Raw genomic sequence first — 21,886 nt, 5'->3', positions numbered from 1 at the left:
ACCGAGACACGCCTCCGGGCCGCCCCCCGCGCCGCTCACTGGACAGTGTTGCGACGACCTCCCTGCCCATTGGCCTCATTCCCTGCCCATCATGCACGTCCTCGCCCCTTTTCACCCCTCCGTACTGTTAATTGGATAGTGCCTCGATGATCTCTCCGCCCATTAGCCACAACTCTTGCCTATCATAACAATGCCCACCTTTCCGCATCTTCAATTGGGTAGCGTCGTCACTACGTCCTCACCTATTGGCTACATTCACTGACAGTCATAAGTTGATACATGCCCTCTCCACATAATTCATTGGCTGGCGACTCCTCTTCCCTTCTCCCCATTGGCTACAACCCCAGCCCGTAGAAAGAGTTCACGCTCACAGCTCCTGCCCTTCCACACCCTTCATTGGGCTGTATTTTTAGTCTCTCCCACCCATTGGGTGAATATTGGGCCCGTCACAAAACAGAGTGCCCCCCCCAGCTGCGGTTCTCAGAGTGCCCCGCCGTTTGGCGCTTCACCGCGCGCCCGCAGCCTCGCCCATGTCAGGTGGTTAGAAGAGCGACGTCAGTCAACTGTAGACACGCCCACCGGCTCCCGTGTGGGCCCAGCAAGAGGGAGAGATTATGACGGGTGTTCAGGTTATTAATAGGGCCAAGCTATAAACATTCAGATCCGCGACGCCCCGCCTCCTCGCCTCCGCCCTTCAACTGGTTAATGACAGAGACGCAACAACCCACCCCCGCATAGCTTGCGATGCTATTTATCCCCCGGTTGCACCGCCCCCTGCAGCTTTCAGACGGATTGAAATGCTATTTGGCACGGGAGGTGTCGGTCTTAGTGAAGCTCTCAAGCCATTGGTGGAAATAGTTAGGGGTGCCCCGCCCACCAACCTTTCAGCTGGTGGACAACAACAAGCAATGTTATTGGTCATATCAACCATAGCTACTGATGATTTAACAGCCTGGGTATCATCTAACCGCGCCTCTGATTGGACAATAGTCATGCGCCACTGAGCGCTAAACCCTCGCACCCCCCGCTTAGCAAGGGGGTCAGTGTGGTCCGGTGCCCTGTGACGTGCGCAGCCGCAGTGCTGCTCTAGGTGGTTGCGCGCGGCGTTGCCGGGCTTGCGGCCTGAGTCCCGGCGGAGCGTGGCGTCCTACGCGAGCACCCGCCAGGCCTGTGCATTGGGGCCAAGGGGCGCGTCACTGCCTGACAGAAACCCCAGTGGTGCCCTGCAGCCCCACACAGCGCAATTCACCTTTGTGGCCTCGTGCCGCCCAGGAGGCGGGTTTCAAGCTAAACCCTTTATTATGAACAGGAACGAGGGTGACCAGCTGAAAGGAAGAAAATATTGGGACACATGGGGCGGGTTCGCCGGCGGAGCAAAAATAAAAGGCGGGGGGAGTGCTGCAAAATATCGGGATAAATTGCATCCTGACCAAACATTGGTTGGGACAAACACCTAAATATCAGGATGGTCCTGGTTTTATCGGGACGTCCGGTCACGCTAACAGGAATTAGGTATGGAAATGGGGTGACAACTCGCTCTTACCATGTGTAGCAGCAGCCTGTGAGAGCCCTGCCCTGTGCTTCCTTCCAGCCATCATTCATTTTACATTTAAGTGATGAACTGGCTCCATTGTGTCTGTAATGTCAGTGGAGCCAGGATTTCCTCCTCAGTGATTTGAAATCTTGACTGTAAATTACTTTTTTGAACAATTTTCTGACACTTTTGGGTTAATAATCTCTCCAAAACCTTGGTCCAGAAATTCCAAATTTGTTTTGTTCTGTAGACCTTGCTGATAAATGTCTTTTAGCAGTCGGGGGTGGGGGGAAGAGTTGCTAATGGGGTGATTGAAATTATATAAAGAGTATTTTTCAAGTGTCTGAGCAGTATCATTTATAAGTATAGTTGTTTATAAATAAAAATGTATCCTCGGACTCCAGCTGCTGGGCTGAGCCAGGAGTAACGGGGTTATAGCTTGGGACTGGGAGACCAAAACAAAATACAGAGGGGCAGGAATCTGCCTGGGAGGGATTACGAAGTGGTGCACAGGGGACCAGGAAGGCCCTACAGGGGTTGGGGAGTGGAAATAGCGTGACCAGACAGGAAGCGTGAAAAATTGGGAGTGGGGTGTGTGTGTAATAGGAGCCTATTTAAGAAAAAGACCCCAAAATCGTGACTGTCCTTATAAAATCAGGACGTCCGGTCACTAAGTGGAAGACACATGGAGGGGTGTCACAGAGCTGTGCTTTCTGGTCTCCGAATGAGAAGAAGGGATATATGGAGGTGTACAGACCCTACTGGGAAAAAGGTGCAGAGGGAACTCATGGAGCAAGAGGAGGAAGCATAGAAGACTATAGAAAAGATTCAAGCGATAGTGAGTAAGGATAATGGAAATAAAAGGTTACATATAAAACAAAATCATAACACGCTGTCTGGAAATGAAACGTAACATGCTAACCTCCCGTCTAAAGAATTATTATCTCACCCAAAGTCTTCTGCAGCATTTCCAACCAAGGCTGGTTTAGATCCCATTTTCATGAATGTAAACACACTGCCTGTTTACTTCCTAGCTGCAAGATGATGGGATGTCTTCTTTGTTCTTCAAATATACCTCTGAAGTTGTATCTCAGGATAAGGTTCTTTCCCCCTGCTCTGTTTCCCTACCTGTTAATTCCTTTCTACAATTCTTACAGTCCTTCATTTGCATTCAGTTTAGATGGGTGATGTGAGACCCATTGTGTTAATTTACAGTGCTTAATTTACATCTCAGCAGAGAGGGGAATAAGCATTTCTTGTCTGAAAGAACACCCGTGTGCCAGCTCTGCCTTGATACAGACTTTAAAACATATTTTCAGTATATAGACATAACTCCTTACATAGTATCTGTACATACATTTCACAAATATATTAATGACTAGTGTGACCCCAGCTTTCATTTAAGACCTCGCATGACATTGGGACATTCCTGTAACACTCTTGCCAGTTGGCTTTAAGGGGTTCTTGGGTCACAGAGAGATCCTCAACTGTGCCTTACCTTATATGTTTCCAATTCTGGGTTTCCAATTCTAGTTCCTAAAGCATTGCCAAGTGTTGCTTGCATAATTTTAATGACTGCCACATTCTACTTAACACACGGCTGTATATCAGTGGAATCCTTTTCATTGGGATTCTCCAACAGAGAACCTTACCACCTTGACTGAATGGAATTTCTGGTCAGCAGAAATTACCATTTAAATCATTCTAATGCTGGTCTGGGAACTGCAGAAGTGTGACATGCCTGTCATGTTACTGAATAAGCCTGTGGAGTTAGGAGAAGCCACTGTCTGCACTGGAAGAACAATAGAGCCCTTTGCCTGCCTGCCAGTCATCCCCAATTGGAATAGCTGTGAGATGCTGTCACAGGGCATCTCTGTCACTAGCTGGTGTACTTCAGTGCTTGCCAGTTCGCATAGTCTCACAGTCACAAACACACACCAGGTTGTTATCCTTTCACCAAGGTATGTATTTACTCTTTTCTTACAAAGTAACTGAGATGCAGGCATACAGCAAGGAGAGACTTTCATACCACCATCACACCTCAGCCCACACTCACCGTCTAAGCCAGAAGTCAGCAACCTCTGGCACTTGGCTCACCAGGGTAAGCACCCTGGCGGGCCAGGCCAGTTTGTTTACCTGCCACATCTGCAAGTTTGGCTGATCGCGGCTCCCACTGGCCGCGGTTCGCCGCTCCAGGCCAATAGGGGCTGCGGGAAGGGTGGCCAGCACGTCCCTCAGCCCACGCCACTTCCCGCAGCTCCCATTGGCCTGGAGCGGCAAACCGCGGCCAGTGGGAGCCGCGATTGGCTGAAACTGCGGATGTAGCAGGTAAACAAACTGGCCCGGCCTGCCAGGGTGCTTATCCTGCTGAGCTGCATGCCAGAGGTTGCTGACCCCTGCTCTAAGCTTTCCTTCTGAGCTCCCCTTGTTTCCTGTTCATTCCACTTATAGCCTTCCAATTACATAATTATCCCAGTGGTTACCTCCCAGGTGCTCATAATCCCCCAACAGAAAGGTTAAATGCCTCCAGCTGGGCTGCAGCCTGAAGAAGGCTGCAGCAATGTCAGGGTACGTCTTGACTACCCGCCGTATCGGCGAGTAGCGATCGATTTCTCGGGGATCGATAAATCCCGGCTCATCTAGACGTGATATATCGATCCCCGAACGTGCTCCCGTCAACTCCGGAACCCCACCAGCGCGAACGCCGGTAGCGGAGTTGACAGAGGGAGCCGTGGACGTCGATCCCGCGCCGTGAGGACGAGAGGTAAATCGATCTAAGATACTTCAACTTCAGCTACGCTATTCACGTAGCTGAAGTTGCGTATCTTAGATCGATCCCTCCCCCCGCAGTGTAGACCAGCCCACAGTGGTCAGGGTGCTGCTGATAGTGCACTGTCACAGACACCCAGTATAGGGGACCAGCATATAAGAAACAGGCAGTGGTGATATGCTTCATGCATGTTCTGCATCCATCATAGCTATCGAAAAACTGAAAACAGCTAGTGGAGGAACTGAGGCTATCACTACACTACAGTTTAAGTCAACATAAATTATGTAAATCAATGTAAATTATGTCATTCAGAGGTGTGAATTGGTCACCCCCGTGAGCAACACAACTTATGCTGACTTAAACACCAATGTGGACCTCTCCTGTGGACGTAGCTGCCACCGCTTGGATTAATTAATTAAGTAAATGGGAGAGCTTTCTCCCATCATCTTAAAACAGCTATACAGAGAGCTAACAGTGGCGCAGCTGTGCCACTGTAGTTTAGCCATAGCCAAATAGACAGAATCAGCATGAGATTTAAGCCTGGTCTACACTTCAAGGTTAGGTTGATGTAAGCCACCTTGTGTCACCTAGCTGTGTATGTGTCTACACTTACATTTGTCTCCCACTGATGTAAGCACCCCATTACAGCGACAGTTACACCACCTCCCTAACCAGTGTTGAGCCATGGTCAATGTACTGAGGTCAACACAACACGAGTATAGACACTGCATTACTTGTGTCGACCCTAACACTCCTCCAGCATCCGGCTTACAATGCCTGACACTGATTACTCTGGTCACAATTGTGAACTCTACTGCCCAGGGGTCATGGAGACCAGAAGCCCCACATCCTCTTTAAAGCCCTGCAAATTTGTGAAATGACTTGTCCTGATTATCCAGCTTGGCAAGCAAGCTCCCCATTGTTGTGTGCAACTGCCCAGCAGACCATGCTGGCTACATGCTCCAGACATGCACAGGCTTGGAATAGACAGGAAATATTGGATCTCCTAGTCTGTGAGGAGAAGAGGCTGTGCAAGCACAGTTATGGACCAGCTGGAGAAATATGGACATCTACAAGAAGGTTGCCTGGGGGATGCAGGAGAAGGAGTACAACAAGGACCAGCAGCAGTGCTGCATGAAAGTGAAGGAAGTGAGTAGGCATACCGGAAGATCAAGGAGGCCAACAGTCATACTTGCTGGAGATCCTATTTCAATCCCACATACCACCATGGATACCTCTGATAAGCCTGACTCACAGGCCCCTGACATGAACAGCAATGCACAGGACATAGTGGCTGGATTTGCAATAGACTCGAGTTCTATAGTGGCGCAATAGACTGCAGTTCAGGAACCCCATTGCTGAGAGTCACTGTCCTGTGCAGCAGGAGACGATTAATGGCCTTGCACACTTACATGACCAGTGGCTGGTTGCATACTGGGATACCTACCCATGGTGCACTGCACTATGTATCAACACAAGCACTCATGGATGGTGAGTATATGTTGTCCCGATGCAAGGAGCCAAGTATCCACACACACAAACAATATACTAACTGCGGAGGCTTTATGCTGATGTAACTTGTGTTGACCAAAGTTTGTACTGTAGACATGGCCTTAGACATACAAAACAGTAAGCACCACTGAAGCATTCTCCATTATGTAGCACTCATTGCCATAGAAGAATTAGATTTAAATCAGGTTTCTACGGACACTCCCACTAAGTGGAGTGAAAATACACTTGCAATTCTGTAATGAGCTTTAAGGCATACCAAAGACACTATATAAATCAAGCTATAAAATAAAATAGGGGTACACAGGAATGAAGACCCTCCATCTGTTTCATAGTTCTCATTAATTGAACAGGGAGCACGTGCTTTCTTTTCTCCAGTGCATTCTACTCAGTTTATTGTATAATCAAAGATTGCTAATATGCTGTCTCTAGGCTGTACACAGGGAGTGTGTGTGACAGAATGCTGAAGCAAAGCTGGCATTATCTCCCATAAATGTAAATAAACTTGTTCGTCTTAGCAATTGGCTGAACAAGAAGTAGGACTGAATGGAATTGTAAACTCTAAAGTTTTACATTGTTTTGTTTTAGAGTGCAGTGATGTAACAAAAGAAACTACATACATAAATTGCACTTTCACAAGAAAGAGGTTGCACTACAGTACTTCTGTGAGGTGAATTGCAAAATACTATTTCTTTTGTTTATCATTTTTACAGTGCACATATTTATAATAAAAAATAATAATATAAAGTGAGCACCGTACACTTTATATTCTGTGTTGTAATTGAAATCAATATATTTGAAAATGTAGAAAAACATCCAAAATATTTAATACATTTAAATTGGTATTCTAGTGTTTAACAGTGCTATAAAAACTGTGCTTAATAGCAATAAATTTTTTAAATTGTGATTAATTTTTTCTTTAGTTAATTGCATGAGTTAACTGCAATTAATCGACAGCCCTAGTATAAATCTTTGCAGGGATTTTCTTTGTATTGTTTTGCCTGTTTTTTGTGGGTACTATAAGAGGTAAGAGGAGGGGCAATGAAAAGAGATGACATGTCACCTGTATTGCAATCCTTTTGGTCTCCTTCCTCTGAAGCATCAGGGATGGTCATGGCGGGAGATGGGATATTGAAAGGGGTGGACCAGGGTTCTGAGGTGGTACCAAGCATGGGTGGCAGGTATAATAGGCCAGGGAAGGCTCTGCCTTCCCTGGCTGGAGCCGCTGCTGCGGGACACTGGGTTGGAGTTGCTCAGGCCAGCCTGGGGCTCGGGTCAGTTGGCCGGCTGGGACCAGCCCAGGACTGGGGCCAGTCCAGGGCTCCTCCGGCCGTGGGAAGGAGGGTTGAGGGGGATCAGGGCTCCTGCTGTGGAGGACGGTGCCTCGTGTAGAAGGGGCGGGACCACAGGGCTAGCCTCTCCAAAGGAGGGTCCACCCACCACCCATGGTACCAAGCATTCTGTCTCTCAGGTGCTTGGCTGGCTGGTTGTGACTCACATGTTCAGGGCCTAACTGATCATCATTTGTGGGGTTGGGAAGAAATTTCCCCCCAGGTCAGATTGACAGGGCCTTGGGGGTTTGGGACTGGGGGTTTCACCTTCCTCTGTAGAATGTGGGTTCAGGTCACTTGCCAGGATTATGTGGATCTACCTCACAATCATTTCTCTGCCATTGTGGGGGCCTCAGCCACTAGTGCACCCTGTTCTCTCCTAATCTCTGTCTATGGGCACAATATACTACTCTCCTGTGGGCTATATATTTAGGTCTAATTTCAGTTGTTGGGTTTAGTATGCAAATGCTGGGTGATTTTGATGGTCTGTGATATACAGGACTAGATGCTCTAGTGGTCCTTTGTGGCCTCAAACTCTATGACTCTGTAAATTTCATTCCTTTCAGCATAGTAAAAGAGACCCAGTTGTCTTGCCTTTCTAGTTCCAATCTGTAAGACAGATCTGCATTACATAAAACAAATAGGCTTTTGTTGGGTTGTCCCCCTGTTTTCAGTGGACTCTGAGGGGGATAGCCCTCACACTAGCTGCTGGGTCACACCATACAGAACCTTCCTGCTGTATTTCACTCAGCTGCACAGAAATTGGATCAAGTTGAATGAAGAAACTGCATTTCTCTTCTTTAGCCACAGAGTGTCACTCTCATGCCACCACTCAGGCCTATGGCCAGTCAGGGAGCTCTTGGAGGTGTTGTTTCTATTGAATAAGAACTTTGAAAGGAAGAGAAACTCACAACTGAACACTTTTGGGATCTCTAGAGTCTGATTAATTCAGTGCAAGATTTTATATGAGGAGAACAAAGCATTTGATGGAAGACTGAAGAAACAAGTACAATGGGAAACCAGTTGGGGTCCAATCCTATTTTCACTGAAGTCAATGGCCAAACATTTGTTGACGTCTATAGAACCAGGAGAGGACTCTAAAGCTGATCATCCAATCAAGTAAAGCCTCAGAAGGACCACAGCCTGAATATGGATCCATAGAAACCCTTTAGTCTTTGTGACCCACTTTGTGACAGTATGACTATTTCCACATACCTTTTTTCCTTACCGTATAATACACGTATCCTCATCTTTCATCAGGTTACTTTTGATTTTTTAATTAAACTTGATTTTTAATGTCACAGAACACACAGTAACACAGTATCTGACAGATAGATATGGTACAAGAGTCAGGCCCCATGATAGAGGGCTATACACTGAAGTATACATAAAATGGGACATCTCTCACTTGGGGAGGGCCGCAGCAAGTAACGGGGGGCTCAGAGGAACTGCTCCCCACTCCAGCTCATCTCCGTCTCCTCCCCTGAGTGCGCCACCACCACTCTGCTTTCCGCCCCCCTCCCCCAGGCTTGCCAGGCCAAACAGCTGATGGGTGCGGCAAGCCTGGAAGGGAGGGAGGGAGGGAGAAATGGAGTGGTGGCGGCGCACTCAGGGAGGAGGCGGAGGCAGAGTGGAGGTGAGCTGGGGCGGGGACCAGTTCCTCTCCCTACCCTGATATAACGCAGCCTCACCTATAACACGGTGAGATTTTTTGGCTTCCGAGGACCGCATTATATTGGGGTAGAGGTGTATACTGTAACAGGAATCACTTTGCCTACCCCTGAAATACAGCCAAGGCTAGAAAAGAACATGACAGTTGTTAAAAAGTGACGTATAAAAAGGTAATAAAAGAATGTTGTGCCCTCCTGTTATGTATAAATACAGCCTGATGTGTTTTTCCCGGATTATTTCTTAACATTGGAAATTCACTTCTTACCTACCCTTCTTTTTCATGGGAGACTTTATAAACAACTGAAGAACTAGTAGGACTACGTCGTCATAAGTAACAAGGAAGTAAACCTGAACACTTGGGAATTATTTGGCCTCTAACTAAAGCTTTGATGTTTGTTTTTTTTTGTTAAAATTTATTTAGCCCCATGTAACCCTTCTGCCAGGTGGAGCCAGCAGTAACCACGGCCGAGTTCAATATTTAGGGGTTCCTTTCCAATGATACAACACAGAACCGGCTCAAGACGCCACCCAGTAACCTGGGAAAATTACACACCATCCCTGGGCACCTCTGAGAGGCAATACTTCCCCACTCACAAGCACAGAGTCTGAGTGCAAAAAATAAACTTTTAATAAAGGGAGGAAAGTAACTCAGCATTAATTTGGGAAAACACAGCTAACAGGGTTCATAAACATAAACCATGAGCAAAAGATCCACCCCCAAGTAAATTGGGCAGTGTCCTCTCCCCGTCAGGTTCTTAAGTTCAGCAACCCAAAAGTCCCTTTCATGTGCCCAACTTCTCTGCGCCCCACTCACAGTTGCTGTCCTTGGTCAGTGCAGACCCAGAGTTAAGAGGTGCAACTGCAGAGCTCACCTCCCACACTAGGTGGAGGGGGTGGGTAAAGAGGCACCTTACTCGCTTCGTTGCTCAGGCACTTGCTCGTTGCTCCTCTCTGCCAGCCGCCCTCCTGGCACTCAGTGCACCTGTCTGCCAATTGCCCTGCTGGCCGCTTGCTGCACCTCTCTGCCAGCCACCCCTGCTGGCCGCTTGCTGCACCTCTCCACCAGCCGCCCTGCTAGCCGCTCACTGCCAGCCAACTGTCTGCTGCCACCTGCCTCTCTGCTGTGATCTCTGCACATCAGTCTCTTAGTAATTTTCAGCTCTTTCCAGGCTGGCCAGAAACACTGCCCCATCTCAAGTGAGCTTAGCTCTCAGTAATTTTTAGCTCTTAGCAGGCAGGGCAGAAACACAATCCTACCACAACTGATTTCAGCTCTGATTGAGCATTTAAAATAACAAGGGGCTTGTCTACACCACATGGGTAAACGCTCTTTGTTGGCACTTTTGCCAACAAAATACTTCTAGCCCGTGTGTTGCAGCAAAACTTTTATCTTTTGGGGGGGGGGGTGTGCTTTTTTAAGTACCTGCAAAAGACAAAAGTTTTGTCAACAACTTGGCAGTGTAGACAAGCCCAAAGAGGCGCCTAACAAAGTCTATTTAGCTCTTTCTTTGATGTGGGTGTGTGTGGGTGTGAGGGTGGTGGCCGCTGCACAGGGGAGGAAACAGATTAAACCAGTCCAGAGAAGACCCTTCAGGGAGGGTCTGTATCTCCCAGCTGGGACACCTATCCCAATTCCTCTTACTTACTGGCATTTGAGCCTTTGGATTAACTAGGTCCTTTCAGCTGAGGGTCACCCCTCATCTGGGACAGGTTAAGCACAGTCCTGCATCCCTGTATTCCTACAATAAAGAAAACAACATTGGTAACAGCATTTCACTACTCCTGAATTCAGTACTAAAGTGATTTGTAACCCAGTGGCAGACAAGGTTGATCACTTTGAGCAACACCGCTGAATCTGCTAGATATCTCAGCAGAGTAGGTGTGTTCATATAAATACAGTTTGCTCCTAAAGCCTCTCCACCCTCCCAGCTAGCTGTAAGGGGAATTCATTCAGATCCTGATTACACCAAAAATTAGTTGAAAGAAAAGATCTTTGTTAAAGATTCAGCAATGCACCCATGCCTTTGTTTAAGGGCTGAGAAAGCTCTCATACCAGTTCCCTGGGGCCTCTAAGAAGACTTCTAGCAAAAAAAACGAGAAGACAAGTTTTGATATTCCTGAGAGCTGTTAGAATTGGGGGGGGGGGGGGAAGGGGAAAAAACGGCATGTTTCAGGCCTTCATTCATGATAAAGAAACAAAGAAAAGAAGCCTGTACCCAATTATTGTCCTTCTCAGGTCACAGAGCAACACAAAAGAACAAATTGGGACAAAAAGGGAAGAATACTGTATCCAAATGAAACACAGGAGGAAAGCAGGGAGCTAATGTCAAATTTAATTTTCCAAATTGGAAATTCCCAAGTCACTAATATTAACACACCTACTCTTACAAAAACGGTTTAGTGTCTGAGGACCACAACTGTTCAGAACCTGGGCTGCATGGCTATTTCTAATATGAGAAGGTCATTTTTTTAAATTCCACCAATTTTAGTGTGCCATCTGCATAAAGAACAGTGCCTGACCTTCCTCTACAAACAAACGGCATGTTTGGTCTGAAGAGCTTTGTAGTGGTTTCACTAGCAGTAAGCTGTTGTGCACACTTAATGCGGTGAGAGAGGGAGGGTGAAAAGCACAGGGTTACCAGCCCAGAACCAAAAGAAAAAATAACTGTTAAGACAGCAATTACTCTTAAATAAACAGACACTTTTAAGAAGCATATAAATGGATAATTTTTCAGAGCCAAAATTAAGACAATACTTCATTCAGATGCTATTTTTAAGCCATTGTTAATTTCACACCATCACTGTGGTATTTAACTTTTCAGCAAAACAACATAAGCATTTTTTTTAAGAAAAAGGATAACTAGGAAAATATTATGAACAATTTTGTATTCCTTTAACCTAGCACTCTTTCTTTGCTGTTTTCCACTGGAATGTTTAAAACAGAGTGTCATTTGCAATAAATGAAATAAATAAAATAAATCAGTTAGTTTCTATGGATTATTTGAAAGGGCCAGAGTAGCTGGAACCATAGTCCTTTTGCAGTTTTGCTGGGGTTAAAGGTCAGATGACATCTTGGAAAATTTTTTAATTTACCCTTTAATCATCCCAGTCCCACTAATTTGAATAAAATCCTGCTCACCACCAATAGCTGCATCTACCATGACACTATGACTAGCTAAATACAAATGAAGACTAGTAGGAATGGGTATATAAAAGTATCATAGAATCATAGAATCACAGAACTTAAGATCAGAAGGGACCATTATGATCATCTAGTCTGACCTCCCGCAAAATGCAGGCCACAAAAGCTGACCCACCCACTCCTGAAATAATTCTCTCCTTTGACTCAGCTGTTGAAGTCCCCAAATCCTGATTTAAAGACTTCAAGTAGCAGATAATCCTCCAGCAAGCGACCCCTGCCCCACGCTGCGGAGGAAGGCGAAAAACCTCCAGGGCCACTGCCAATCTACCCTGGAGGAAAATTCCTTCCCGACCCCAAATATGGCGATCAGCTGAACCCCGAGCATGCGGGCAAGACTCTCCAGCCAGACACTCAGGAAAAAGACTTTCAATATCCCAACATTGACCCTCGGTACTAATTACCAGTGGCGGCACGTTATTGCCCTATTGACTAAATCACGTTATCCTATCAAACCATTCCCTCCATCAACTTATCAAGCTTAATCTTAAAGCCAGAGAGGTCCTTCGCCCCCACTGTTTCCCTCGGTAGGCTGTTCCAGAATTTCACTTTACTCTTTACTGTTTCCCCACTTTCCCATGAGTCCACTGTTAGTGACTGTAGCAGTCGCCCTGGCTCAGGCTGTACAATACTTTCCTTCTCCCCAGCATCAAAAGAAAAACTGCAGATTCAGATGAGCACTAGAGTTTGCAAAGGTGTCAAATTTTATGCAGTTCCATGTATACTATTTCTAATTAATATATTTCTCCTATCCCCACCACAGCACAAGGAACTGGTGTGGCTGGAAAAGGAAGGTCAGGGAAGAGCCCCCAGGGTTGCAGATGGGAGGGGGAATCAGGAACCTGTCCTGCTAGCAGGGCCAGTGCAACCATTTAGGTGACCTAGGCGGTCGCCTAAGGCACTGGGATTTGGGGGGCACCATTTTCTTCGGCAGTGACCGCGACGGCCGGATCTTCGGCCGCCCTGGTCGCCGCTGGCATTTAGGCGGAAGGAGCTGGGGCAGGGGAGTGCGGGGAGGGCTGCCTGCAGCAAGTATGGGGGGGGGGGCACACAGGGGAACTCCCCGCCCCAGCTCACCCCTGCCCCGCCTCCTCCCCAAGCACGCCGTGGCTGCTTCACTTCTCCTGCCTCCCAGGCTTGCGGTGCCTAAGCTGATTGGCGCTGCAAGCCTGGGAGGCGGGAGAAGTGAAGCGGTCACGGCGTGCTGGGGGTGGTGGCGGGGCAGGGGTGAGCTGCTTCACTTGTCCTGCCTCCCAGGCTTGCGGTGCCAATCAGCTTAGGCTGCCGCAAGGGGGGGCACCTCAGGGTGGAGTGGGGGAGCTGCCGCAGGGGGGCACCTCAGGGCGGAGGGGGGAGCTGCTGCAGGAGGAGAGGGGGGCTCAGGGCGGGGGTGCGTGTGCAAGGTGGAAGTTTCGCCTAGGGCATGAAACATCCTTGCACCGGCCCTGCCTGCTAGCACCATCCCACAAGTGAGGTCAGCTTTGAGTTAGGAGTAAAGTCCCCTCAAAAGTTCCTATCCCATCAACAGCTGCCCAGGCCCAAGCTCCAGCAGAACAGTGGGAGCAGGTGTGTGTGAACGTTGGGTATGGAGCAGGGAGCTGAAGCAGCTAAGAGGATTAGGGTAGCTGAGGATTGTGAGGGGGCAAGAGCTAGTCAGGGAGATGGAAAAAGAGGGGACTGGGAAGAGAATGGCTTTGGGGAGTGGGTGTGTGTGGGGTGGGTTGTACACAGAGGGAACTGGAGGGAAAAGAGCGGGAAATAGATTGGGAGGCAGACAGGAACTGGGGTTTGGGAAATGCCTGTGATGAGTGAGGGGCGATTGAAAAAGCCAGTAGAGACCAGGTGGTGGTGAGAGAAGCCTAGGGAAGAGGTTATGCGGGGAGAAAGGGCAGCCTGGGTCCAGGAGTGTTAGAGGGAGGGGGAAGCCTGGGGGAACATCTGCAGGATCCTGGGGCCAGGGTTGTTTCTGTCACATGTCCCTTGTGCCCTAGCCAGCACCAGCCCTTCTGTTGCTGCCTCCAACCTCCACTCACTCACTCTCCCCCTATCTCTTCCTAGCTGCCAGTACTTCCTGGCTGGGGCACCGCAGGAAAAGGCATGCCAGAGACAGAGGAGGAAGAGATTTGAGTTACAGGCATTAGGAGAGGGAACCCTGCTACTAGCCCACACCTACACCAGATGTGTAAGTAATTGCTAGGAATGTGAGCAAGCAAGATAAAGCTGCCACATGTGCAGCATCAGCCGAGATGCTGGATAGTTGTCCAGCCTTGAGGTAGCTGATGGCGGCTGGTACTATGACATACCCTTCCATTTGAAGCTGATACTGGAAATAGTAAAAGCAAAGTTCTTGGAGTTTACTTTGTTTTTTCTTTCTTACCTGAATCACACCCTGCACAAACTTGTGACTCACTCATTGTGCTATCTTGGCCAGCATCCTGGGACTGTTGGCACCTAAACCAATCCCCCTGTCTCAGGTACCGAGCTCCCTGCACCTCCTGCCTAACAGGAAGCTGACAGCAGCTCCCTTCTTGGCTGCCATTTGACCTAAAGCTAGGAAGGAGAGGAGAAAATATGGTAGGACTCCCAAGTCTCACTGAGAGCAGGGGACAGGGCTGCCTGGGGGGCAAGCGGGGCAATTTGCCCCAGGCCCCGGGCCCTGCAGGGGCCCCCATGAGAATATAGTATTCTATAGTATTGCAACTTTTTCTTATGGAAGGTGCCCCCGAAATTGCTTTGCCCCAGGCCCCCTGAATCCTCTGAGCAGCCCTGGCAGGGGAAGCCCAAGACAGCAGTCCTGGGTCAACAGTGTGGTGCCATTTACAGGCGCCATCTTCTCTTCACTTCCTCACACAGTGAGGCTGTTGACAGATCTCAGTCAGGCAGCAACAGGAGCAGGAAGGTCAGTGCTGAGGTGCTGGCTCAGTAACTGGCCCATTGGACTTCACCCATGCAGTACGCCACACAGAGGGTCCCCATCTGCCCATTCTTTGGACGTGGGGAGGAAGGGGAGAGCTTTCTATCCCTATTCCAGGAGGGCCCCAGCTTCCAGTGTGTGATGGGAGACTTGCACAAATATCCCTTCCCCACATCACATGTGATGAACCTTGCAACATACACTGGGGACTACAACTTCTGCCAACCCCCTTTCCATTGTACATCCCTTTCCCCTGCCCAGATAGGAGAAAGTGACTAGGCACCTTGGGGAAGCAGCAGCCACATGATGACCCTGGAACTGGAGAGAAGCTGAATGCAGAGCGGAGTCCCCAGGAACTGTGTACAGAGACACATGTAGAACAGGCTGAGTGCGCCAGACATTACAGCTGTGTGGAGGTCTGTATGGAGCTTATGGGGGAGCAGCAGAGTAGATAGCCAGTGCAGAGGTGCCCCCCTCAGAGAAACACCACTAAATAAGCCTGGCCTGCAAATTCCCATTTGCTAGAATAGAGTCTGGACTGGAGAGGACACTCCAGCCACTGGGCCTGAAGAGCCCAGTCAATTGGACTGCCTCCCCTCCCCCAAGCCCAAACAAGAGCCACTATTGCTCACTGTGAACTGTAACTGTTTAAGCTTTCTGTACCTAGGGTATCTAGACTGCAACCTTGCCCTTTCCTGCCTACCCAAGTAAAATACCCTTTCACTCAACTGTGTCAGAGTGGTTTCTGGGGCTAACTGCTGAGGTCAGGTTGCCAACTTTCTAATTGCACAAAACTGAACACCCTAACCCCACCCCTTCCCTGCCCCAAGGCCCCACCCCCCACTCACAACATTCCCCCTCCCTTGGTGGCTTGCTCTCCCGCACCCTCACCCACTTTCACGGGGCTGGGGCAAAGGGTTGGGGTGTGGGAGGGGGGTGAGAGCTCTAGCTGGGGGTGCAGGCTCCATGGTGGGGCCAGAAATTAGGGGTTCAGGGTGTGGGAGGGGGTTCTGGGTTGGGGCAGGAAGTTGGGGTGTGGGCTCTGGGGTGCAGGAGGGGGCTCCAGGTTGTTGGGTGGAGATGAGGGATTTGGAGTGCGGGAGGGGGCTGCGGGTTGGGTGCAGGAGGGGGTATGGGCTCAGGGTGGGATCAGGGATGAGGGGTTCAGGGTGCGGGAGGGGGCTCAGGGCTGGGGCAGGGGATTGGGGCTGGACTTACCTCGGGCAGCTCCCGGCCAGCGGTCCCTCCCTGCCCTGGTTCTGTACTGTTCCCCAGAAGCAGCCAGCAGGTCTGGCTCCTGAGAGGTGGGTGGCGGAGCAGGAGGCTCCGCATGCTGCTCTGGCCCGCAGGCACCCCCCCAGCTCCCATTGACTGTGGTTTCTGGCCAATGGGAGTGCAGAGCCAGTGCTTGGGGCGGGGACAGCGTGCGGAGCCCCGTGGTCCCCCACCCCCACCTAGGAGCCAGACCTGCTGGCCACTTCCAGGGTGCAGCGCAAAGTCAGGACAGGTAGGGACTAGCCTGCCTTAGACCCACAGCACCACCGACTGGACTTTTAACAGTCCGGTTGGTGGTGCTGACTGGAGCTGCCAGGGTCCCTTTTTGACCAGGCGTTCCAGTCAAAAATCAGATACCTGGCAACCCAATGCTGAGGTGGCTACAGTCCTTGCTTCCAAGTCGTAGTCCACTACCGGTATCTTAGTGGGTTGGTGTATTCCAGCTCTGAGCAGCATTAATAACTACACACCGTTGTCTCTCCCTTACTTTGGGGGAGGGGGAAAGGTGCTTTCCTCACAACCCCTACACTAAACTGCTCCAGAGTCCTAGGGGATGTCACCAGAGTCCCCCCACCCTGTGGAGCAGCAGAGGAGATAGTGCTTTCCTTCTGAGGGCTGCTGCAATGGGAATGGATTGAAGGACCTGTAGCTCTCATTGCATGTTGCAGAAAAGAGCACGCCCACTCCCAACAGCCCTCAGCAGCTCTGTTCTGTTCAGCAAGTGGCCCACACACTGACTTGTGCTGCTGATAGATTGCCTACTCTTTGGCCCCCAGACCAGACTAGGGCAGCCCTGGGAACTACCCTAACTTGTGGCCCTGCTCAGTGGCCTCTCTGGGCCATTGGTAGAGCACAGAATCATCAGGCTGCTATAGGCCTACACTAGAATACCAGCACCCGGGGGCCTAATGTAAGGGGAAGCATAGAGCTAGCTCTGTGACTCCTGCAGAGCATCTCCTGCAGCAGACATATTTCCAGGAACAGCCCTTTTGCAGGGATTTAGCCATCACAGAGAGGCTGCAGTGCAGGGGTAAGTTCCCCTCCAATATTTATTTATTTTTACACCAAACACCCCTAACGTAGGAGATTCCAAAGCAAGATCCAGCCTGCCAGAACCCTCCCACTGGCTGCAGGGAATACATCAACAGCAACCAGCTCTTACTTGTATCTCTGTCTTTGTTCATTGTGTGTCTGTCTCTTTGGATGTGTAAGCAGAGTCAGGATGAGCCCTACCCTGACATCTGGTGGTACATTATGAGGAGTGGGCAAAGGAATTTTAGGAATGTGCATTTGCATTGGTAAACCCACTCACTCAGCATAACACACACAGCAGCAGCATGGGAAGGTTTTCTCACACTGTGGAAATCCCCAATTTCTGTTATTGGGGGAAAAAAAGGAAAAAGGGGCTAATTATTATTATGAGGAATGAAGAGACTGCTAATGACTTTAAATTGACAAAAACCTACTTTTACATTAAATAGCATTACAAGGGACACCCACAGGGGTTCCAGTGAAGGGACTGGAGAGGAGGGAGTGATGTGTGTACCTGATGGTATGGGCTGCTTGAGGCCTTTGGAACACCAACTCTCTCTTCTCTCTCTCCTCCCTTCTCCACTTAAAGATTTTGAATCCTTTAGAGTCCATCTAGATTCATGCTGCTGGAATGGTGCACGATGGGCCATTACTACAGTGGGAAATCACTAAACAAATTGAGCTAACTAAAAGAAGCCAGCTTCACTGAGTGAGAGAAGTGTGCTGTGGTAGGAGATCCTGAAGCCTGAGAGGCTATCAGCAAGCAGCTGGGCACAGAGCAGTGGCAGGGACGAGGGAGCAGTGGAGCAGCAGTGGTGAGGCGGTGTGGGGGAGGGGACCGGTTGGGGGCACGGGTCTGCTGCTGGAGGAGGAGCTGGGAGTGGAGTGAGTCGCAGTGAAGGCTGCAGCAGACTCCACGCAGGGCTCCACAGAGTGGCCCGCAGGCCGGTGCAGTCGGCCCCCACCCCCCACCCCCAACCCAGCCCCCCAAAACTTGAAACTTAAACTCAACTCTGCAAACTTGGGGGGAACTCTGGGACTGACTGATTGGGTTGTTGGACTTTGGTTGGGGGTGGACCCACCCTGGGACTGGACTTGGTACTGGAGGTTTTGCCATTGTTTTTTGTTTGGTCTTGTTTAGGTGTGTGTGTGGTTCTCCTGTGTTTATGTTCGTTTGTTTTGTGTTTATTAAAACGATTTTGCTAATTGTTTCCTTCCTCTATTAGTAGTTTGGGACCTCAGACTTCCCGAGGCGCCTAGGGGGGTGAGGTGGTGTCCCAGGTCACTGGGTGGTTTCCGGTTCGGGTTGGTTTGTGTTGTTGTTAATGCCTGGATACTGACTGGATGTGTGAGAAGGGGACCTGCTTGAGGGGCTAGAGGGGGCATGGGGCTACATTTGGGGCAGGATCCCTTGGTCCTGAGGTCATTACCTAGTTAAGGGTGTCAAGTACCTTCCACTGAAACAATTGTTGTGTGTATATATATTTTGAATTGTTTGTTGTATTATTTTGAGTTATGGATTTGTATTTGGGCTGCCTGCAGCCCCATGCTCAGGGCGGCAGCAGCTATGGGGGGAAGCAGCACAAGCACTGGGGCAAAGATTGTGTTGGATTGTGGCCTATATAAGATTGGTTTTTTGTCGAAGTTTGGGCGTTAAGTTGGAAAGCTGAGAAAAGGGGGAGTGCTGAGCAACTGAGTGAAATGGAAGTGAGAGCATACCGATGTAGTGCATTAGATGTGCTGTAGAGGTACTAGCTGTAGACCCTTAGCAGTGCTGAATAGCCCTTGAAGCTCATTGATGACCTTCTCAGTGCCTAGGACTGCCTAGGGAGCCCTGGAAGGTTACTGATAATGGGAGCCCCGAGAGAAGCCCTGATGACAGCTACTGTAAGAGGCTGAGAAGGGGTGGGAAAGGGTGAGGCAGAAGGAAGGGGACAGCTGAGAGGCTGAGATCAGAGCAGAGAGAGAGGGGGAGGGAGCAGTGCTTGCTGAGCAGATGGAGGGGAGCAGTGACTCCTGGAGGGAAGAGAACTGAACCAGAGAGGGAAACCAAATCCTACTTCATCGGTATCAGGGCAAGATCATCCCCATCTCCAGGCTGAGCAGCTGATAAAGGAGGTCAGGAAGAGGAAGAGCAAAGCGCGCACAGGGAAGCCCAGGAAGAAAAACAGGCAACCACAGCAGGTTGCCAAACCAAAAATGCAGAACAGGAGGGCACAGCACACAAGCACAACGAGCTGCAAAGGATGGTACAGAACTACAGAGGAAGCTGAGCTGCAAAAGCACCTGACACAGATAAGAAGCTCAGACTGCAAAGCACCGTTGACGAGCAAGGAAGGGGAAAGTTCTCAGCTAGAGCCACCTCCCCGGCGAAGGGGAAAGGCAATTCTTTTGCTATCGGTGTGGCCAGAGGGGGCACAGTGCTACTAAACTGCCAGAGGAAGAGAACCCTCCCTGTATAGGAAAAAGGAAGAGAGGGGCTTGAGGACCAGAAGCGCCGAAGGTCTGGGGAGAGAGACCAGACCACCCTAACTAGGGGGGATTGATCCAAAAGAGAGACCGTCCAGCTGGGATCCCTGCAGGACTGATGGAACCCGAGGGTGGAGTGAGGAGGACTGAAGAGGGGTGGAGTGGTGAGCCGGGACACTGGAGCTGGGATCTCAATTAGCTATTATATTTCAGTCATCTATACTCAGTCATTGCTGCCTTTGCCTGCACAGCCACTGACTGGCAAGTGCACCTGTGCCAGCATGATGCATGGGAATGCTTAGATTGTGTGTGTGGACCTGGACCTGTTGAGGAGGTTGAGGAGGTTGCTGGGGTGTAGGGACACCTGAAGGGTTGCTGACTTTATAAAGGCTGACCCGGATGTGTCTGTGCTGAGTGTGTAAAAGATAGGTCCCAACTCCAGCTCTATAGATTACCTGCTACGGTACTGCAGAGACCGAGGGCTGGGGGCCCAGTATCTGAGACCTGGATTGTACATACGCTAGTAAGAAGATTGAGAGTGCTATTGAGGAGTGCTAAAGGCTAAGATCTGAGGCACCGAAGTGGGCAATCTGAACATGGGCACAACCCTAGATAGTACAGCCAGTTGAGAGAGGGTAGTGTGCTTGTCATGAAGACCAGGGGCTGAAAGGCAGAAAGGGACATTAGCAATGATAGAGCAGCCAGTTGAAGGAGAGCAGCCAGTTGAGTGCTGTCCCTCAGGAGTCATAACCCTAGGAGACCCCCCTTCACTGAAGTCATGACTGATATTGTGAACCTCGAAGTCCTGATGTTTGATGTCAGCACAGATGAAAGAACAAGACAAGTTGAAAAACAGAAGCAAGACAAAAGATTCAGAGAATCTCTCAGTGTGAGACTCAAGAGAAGTTTGACAAAGAGTGGGATGTAGATGTGAGCAGATCGGAGATCGAAAGATCGAGAAAGAAGATGAAAGAAAGGAGTGAAGGTGATGCCTGAGGGAGTGTGATGTGGGATGTGCAATGTGAGTACAGCACAACATCAGACTCCATGAGAAGACAGTGAGAGGAGAGAGATCGAGGCGGACCTGACTCCAGGATGATAGAAGAGCTTAACATGGCAACATCAGATGTGTGGTGCAATGGCATCATTACAGAAGAGTGCTCACACGCCTCATCACATTGGGAAGTCCTCGAAAGTGATAAAAATCCGGGGATGTGGGCCAGACTGGTGGAAATTGCGCCATACTGCCAGTACAACAGATCCACACCTCGAGTCCAAGGATCTTGCTGACTGTTTGGGTTGGCCCCAAGGGGCTTACATGGATCAGATGGGTGGGGGAAGAGATCTCTCCATTGGATCTTCGGGATGAGAGTGAGAGCCAGCTGGATGCCCAAGATAGTTTTAAGAGTTCGAACGATGCCCCAAGGGGCACCTGCAATTTCAACGCCTGATAGAAGGTTGACCTGACATGATTTTACTGAAGTGTTATTTTGTTTATTTAGACTGAAAGAAGATTGAAAGTTGGAAGAGAAGAGCATGAAGAAAGGGATCTTGGTTTGCTTGATGAAGGGGAGGATTAGAATTTGAAGCCAGAAGCCAGTTGTGCAGTGTGGCCAAGGACTCAGTGAAAGAGGGCAACTCAAATGGCAGGAATAAAGGTGAGTACTGATCCTGATAAACTATAAGCAAATGAAGAAAGGACTACTCCAGACTTATCAAGACTACTCAAAGACTTTCCTTGGGTTTTGTAAAACCTAAAAATGATCTGTAAAGGGGATACCACTCCAGTAAAACACTCAATGATCTTACCAGGGATAAGACAGCCATAAGAGGGGGGCCAAGAAATCAAATTATGCTAATAAGACGGTGGACTGAAGGATACCCCTTCACATTAAGGAGATGGAAAAACGCTACAGCCTAAATGTATTTACCTTTGGGCATCACTGCCCTTGCCTATGAGAATGCCCCTGCCAATGCTGACCTGTTTAGAGCATGTTTGAGCCAGGAGACCAGAGTGGAGTTTTGAGGAGCAGGAGAGTACTGTAGCGAGCTGCCAGGAGAAACCTGAGTGTAGGAGGCTAGCTGAAACCTGCAACATGAACCAACACACCACAGTACTTGGCTCAGAGCCTTTAGCTGGGCTATGGGCCATCAAATTGGCCACTACTAGACTGGCTGACTG

General features: G+C 49.4%; 1 protein-coding gene across 13 annotated transcripts in view; it reads right to left on the bottom strand.

Moving 5' to 3' along the window:
• Nucleotides 1–686, bottom strand: part of TNRC6B (trinucleotide repeat containing adaptor 6B) — a 240,123-nt gene extending 239,437 nt beyond the window's left edge. For 8 of the 13 annotated variants that reach the window (XM_039489172.1, XM_039489189.1, XM_039489205.1 and 5 more), the window contains exon 1: nt 199–686. In XM_039489172.1, coding sequence (XP_039345106.1) covers nt 199–208 — 10 coding nt within the window. In that variant the 5' untranslated portion in view covers nt 209–686. Of the gene's footprint in view, nt 1–2; nt 77–125; nt 174–198 lie in introns of those variants that run through there. The other 5 variants (XM_039489216.1, XM_039489248.1, XM_039489286.1 and 2 more) reach the window with 4 other exon arrangements.
• Between the last annotated feature and the right edge of the window lie 21,200 nt (nt 687–21,886).

Source organism: Mauremys reevesii, linkage group 1 (genome assembly GCF_016161935.1).
Source record: "Mauremys reevesii isolate NIE-2019 linkage group 1, ASM1616193v1, whole genome shotgun sequence".
NCBI lineage: Eukaryota > Metazoa > Chordata > Testudines > Geoemydidae > Mauremys > Mauremys reevesii.
The sequence above is the reverse complement of the archived record's forward strand: the minus strand, read 5'-3'. Positions and strand labels throughout refer to the sequence as shown.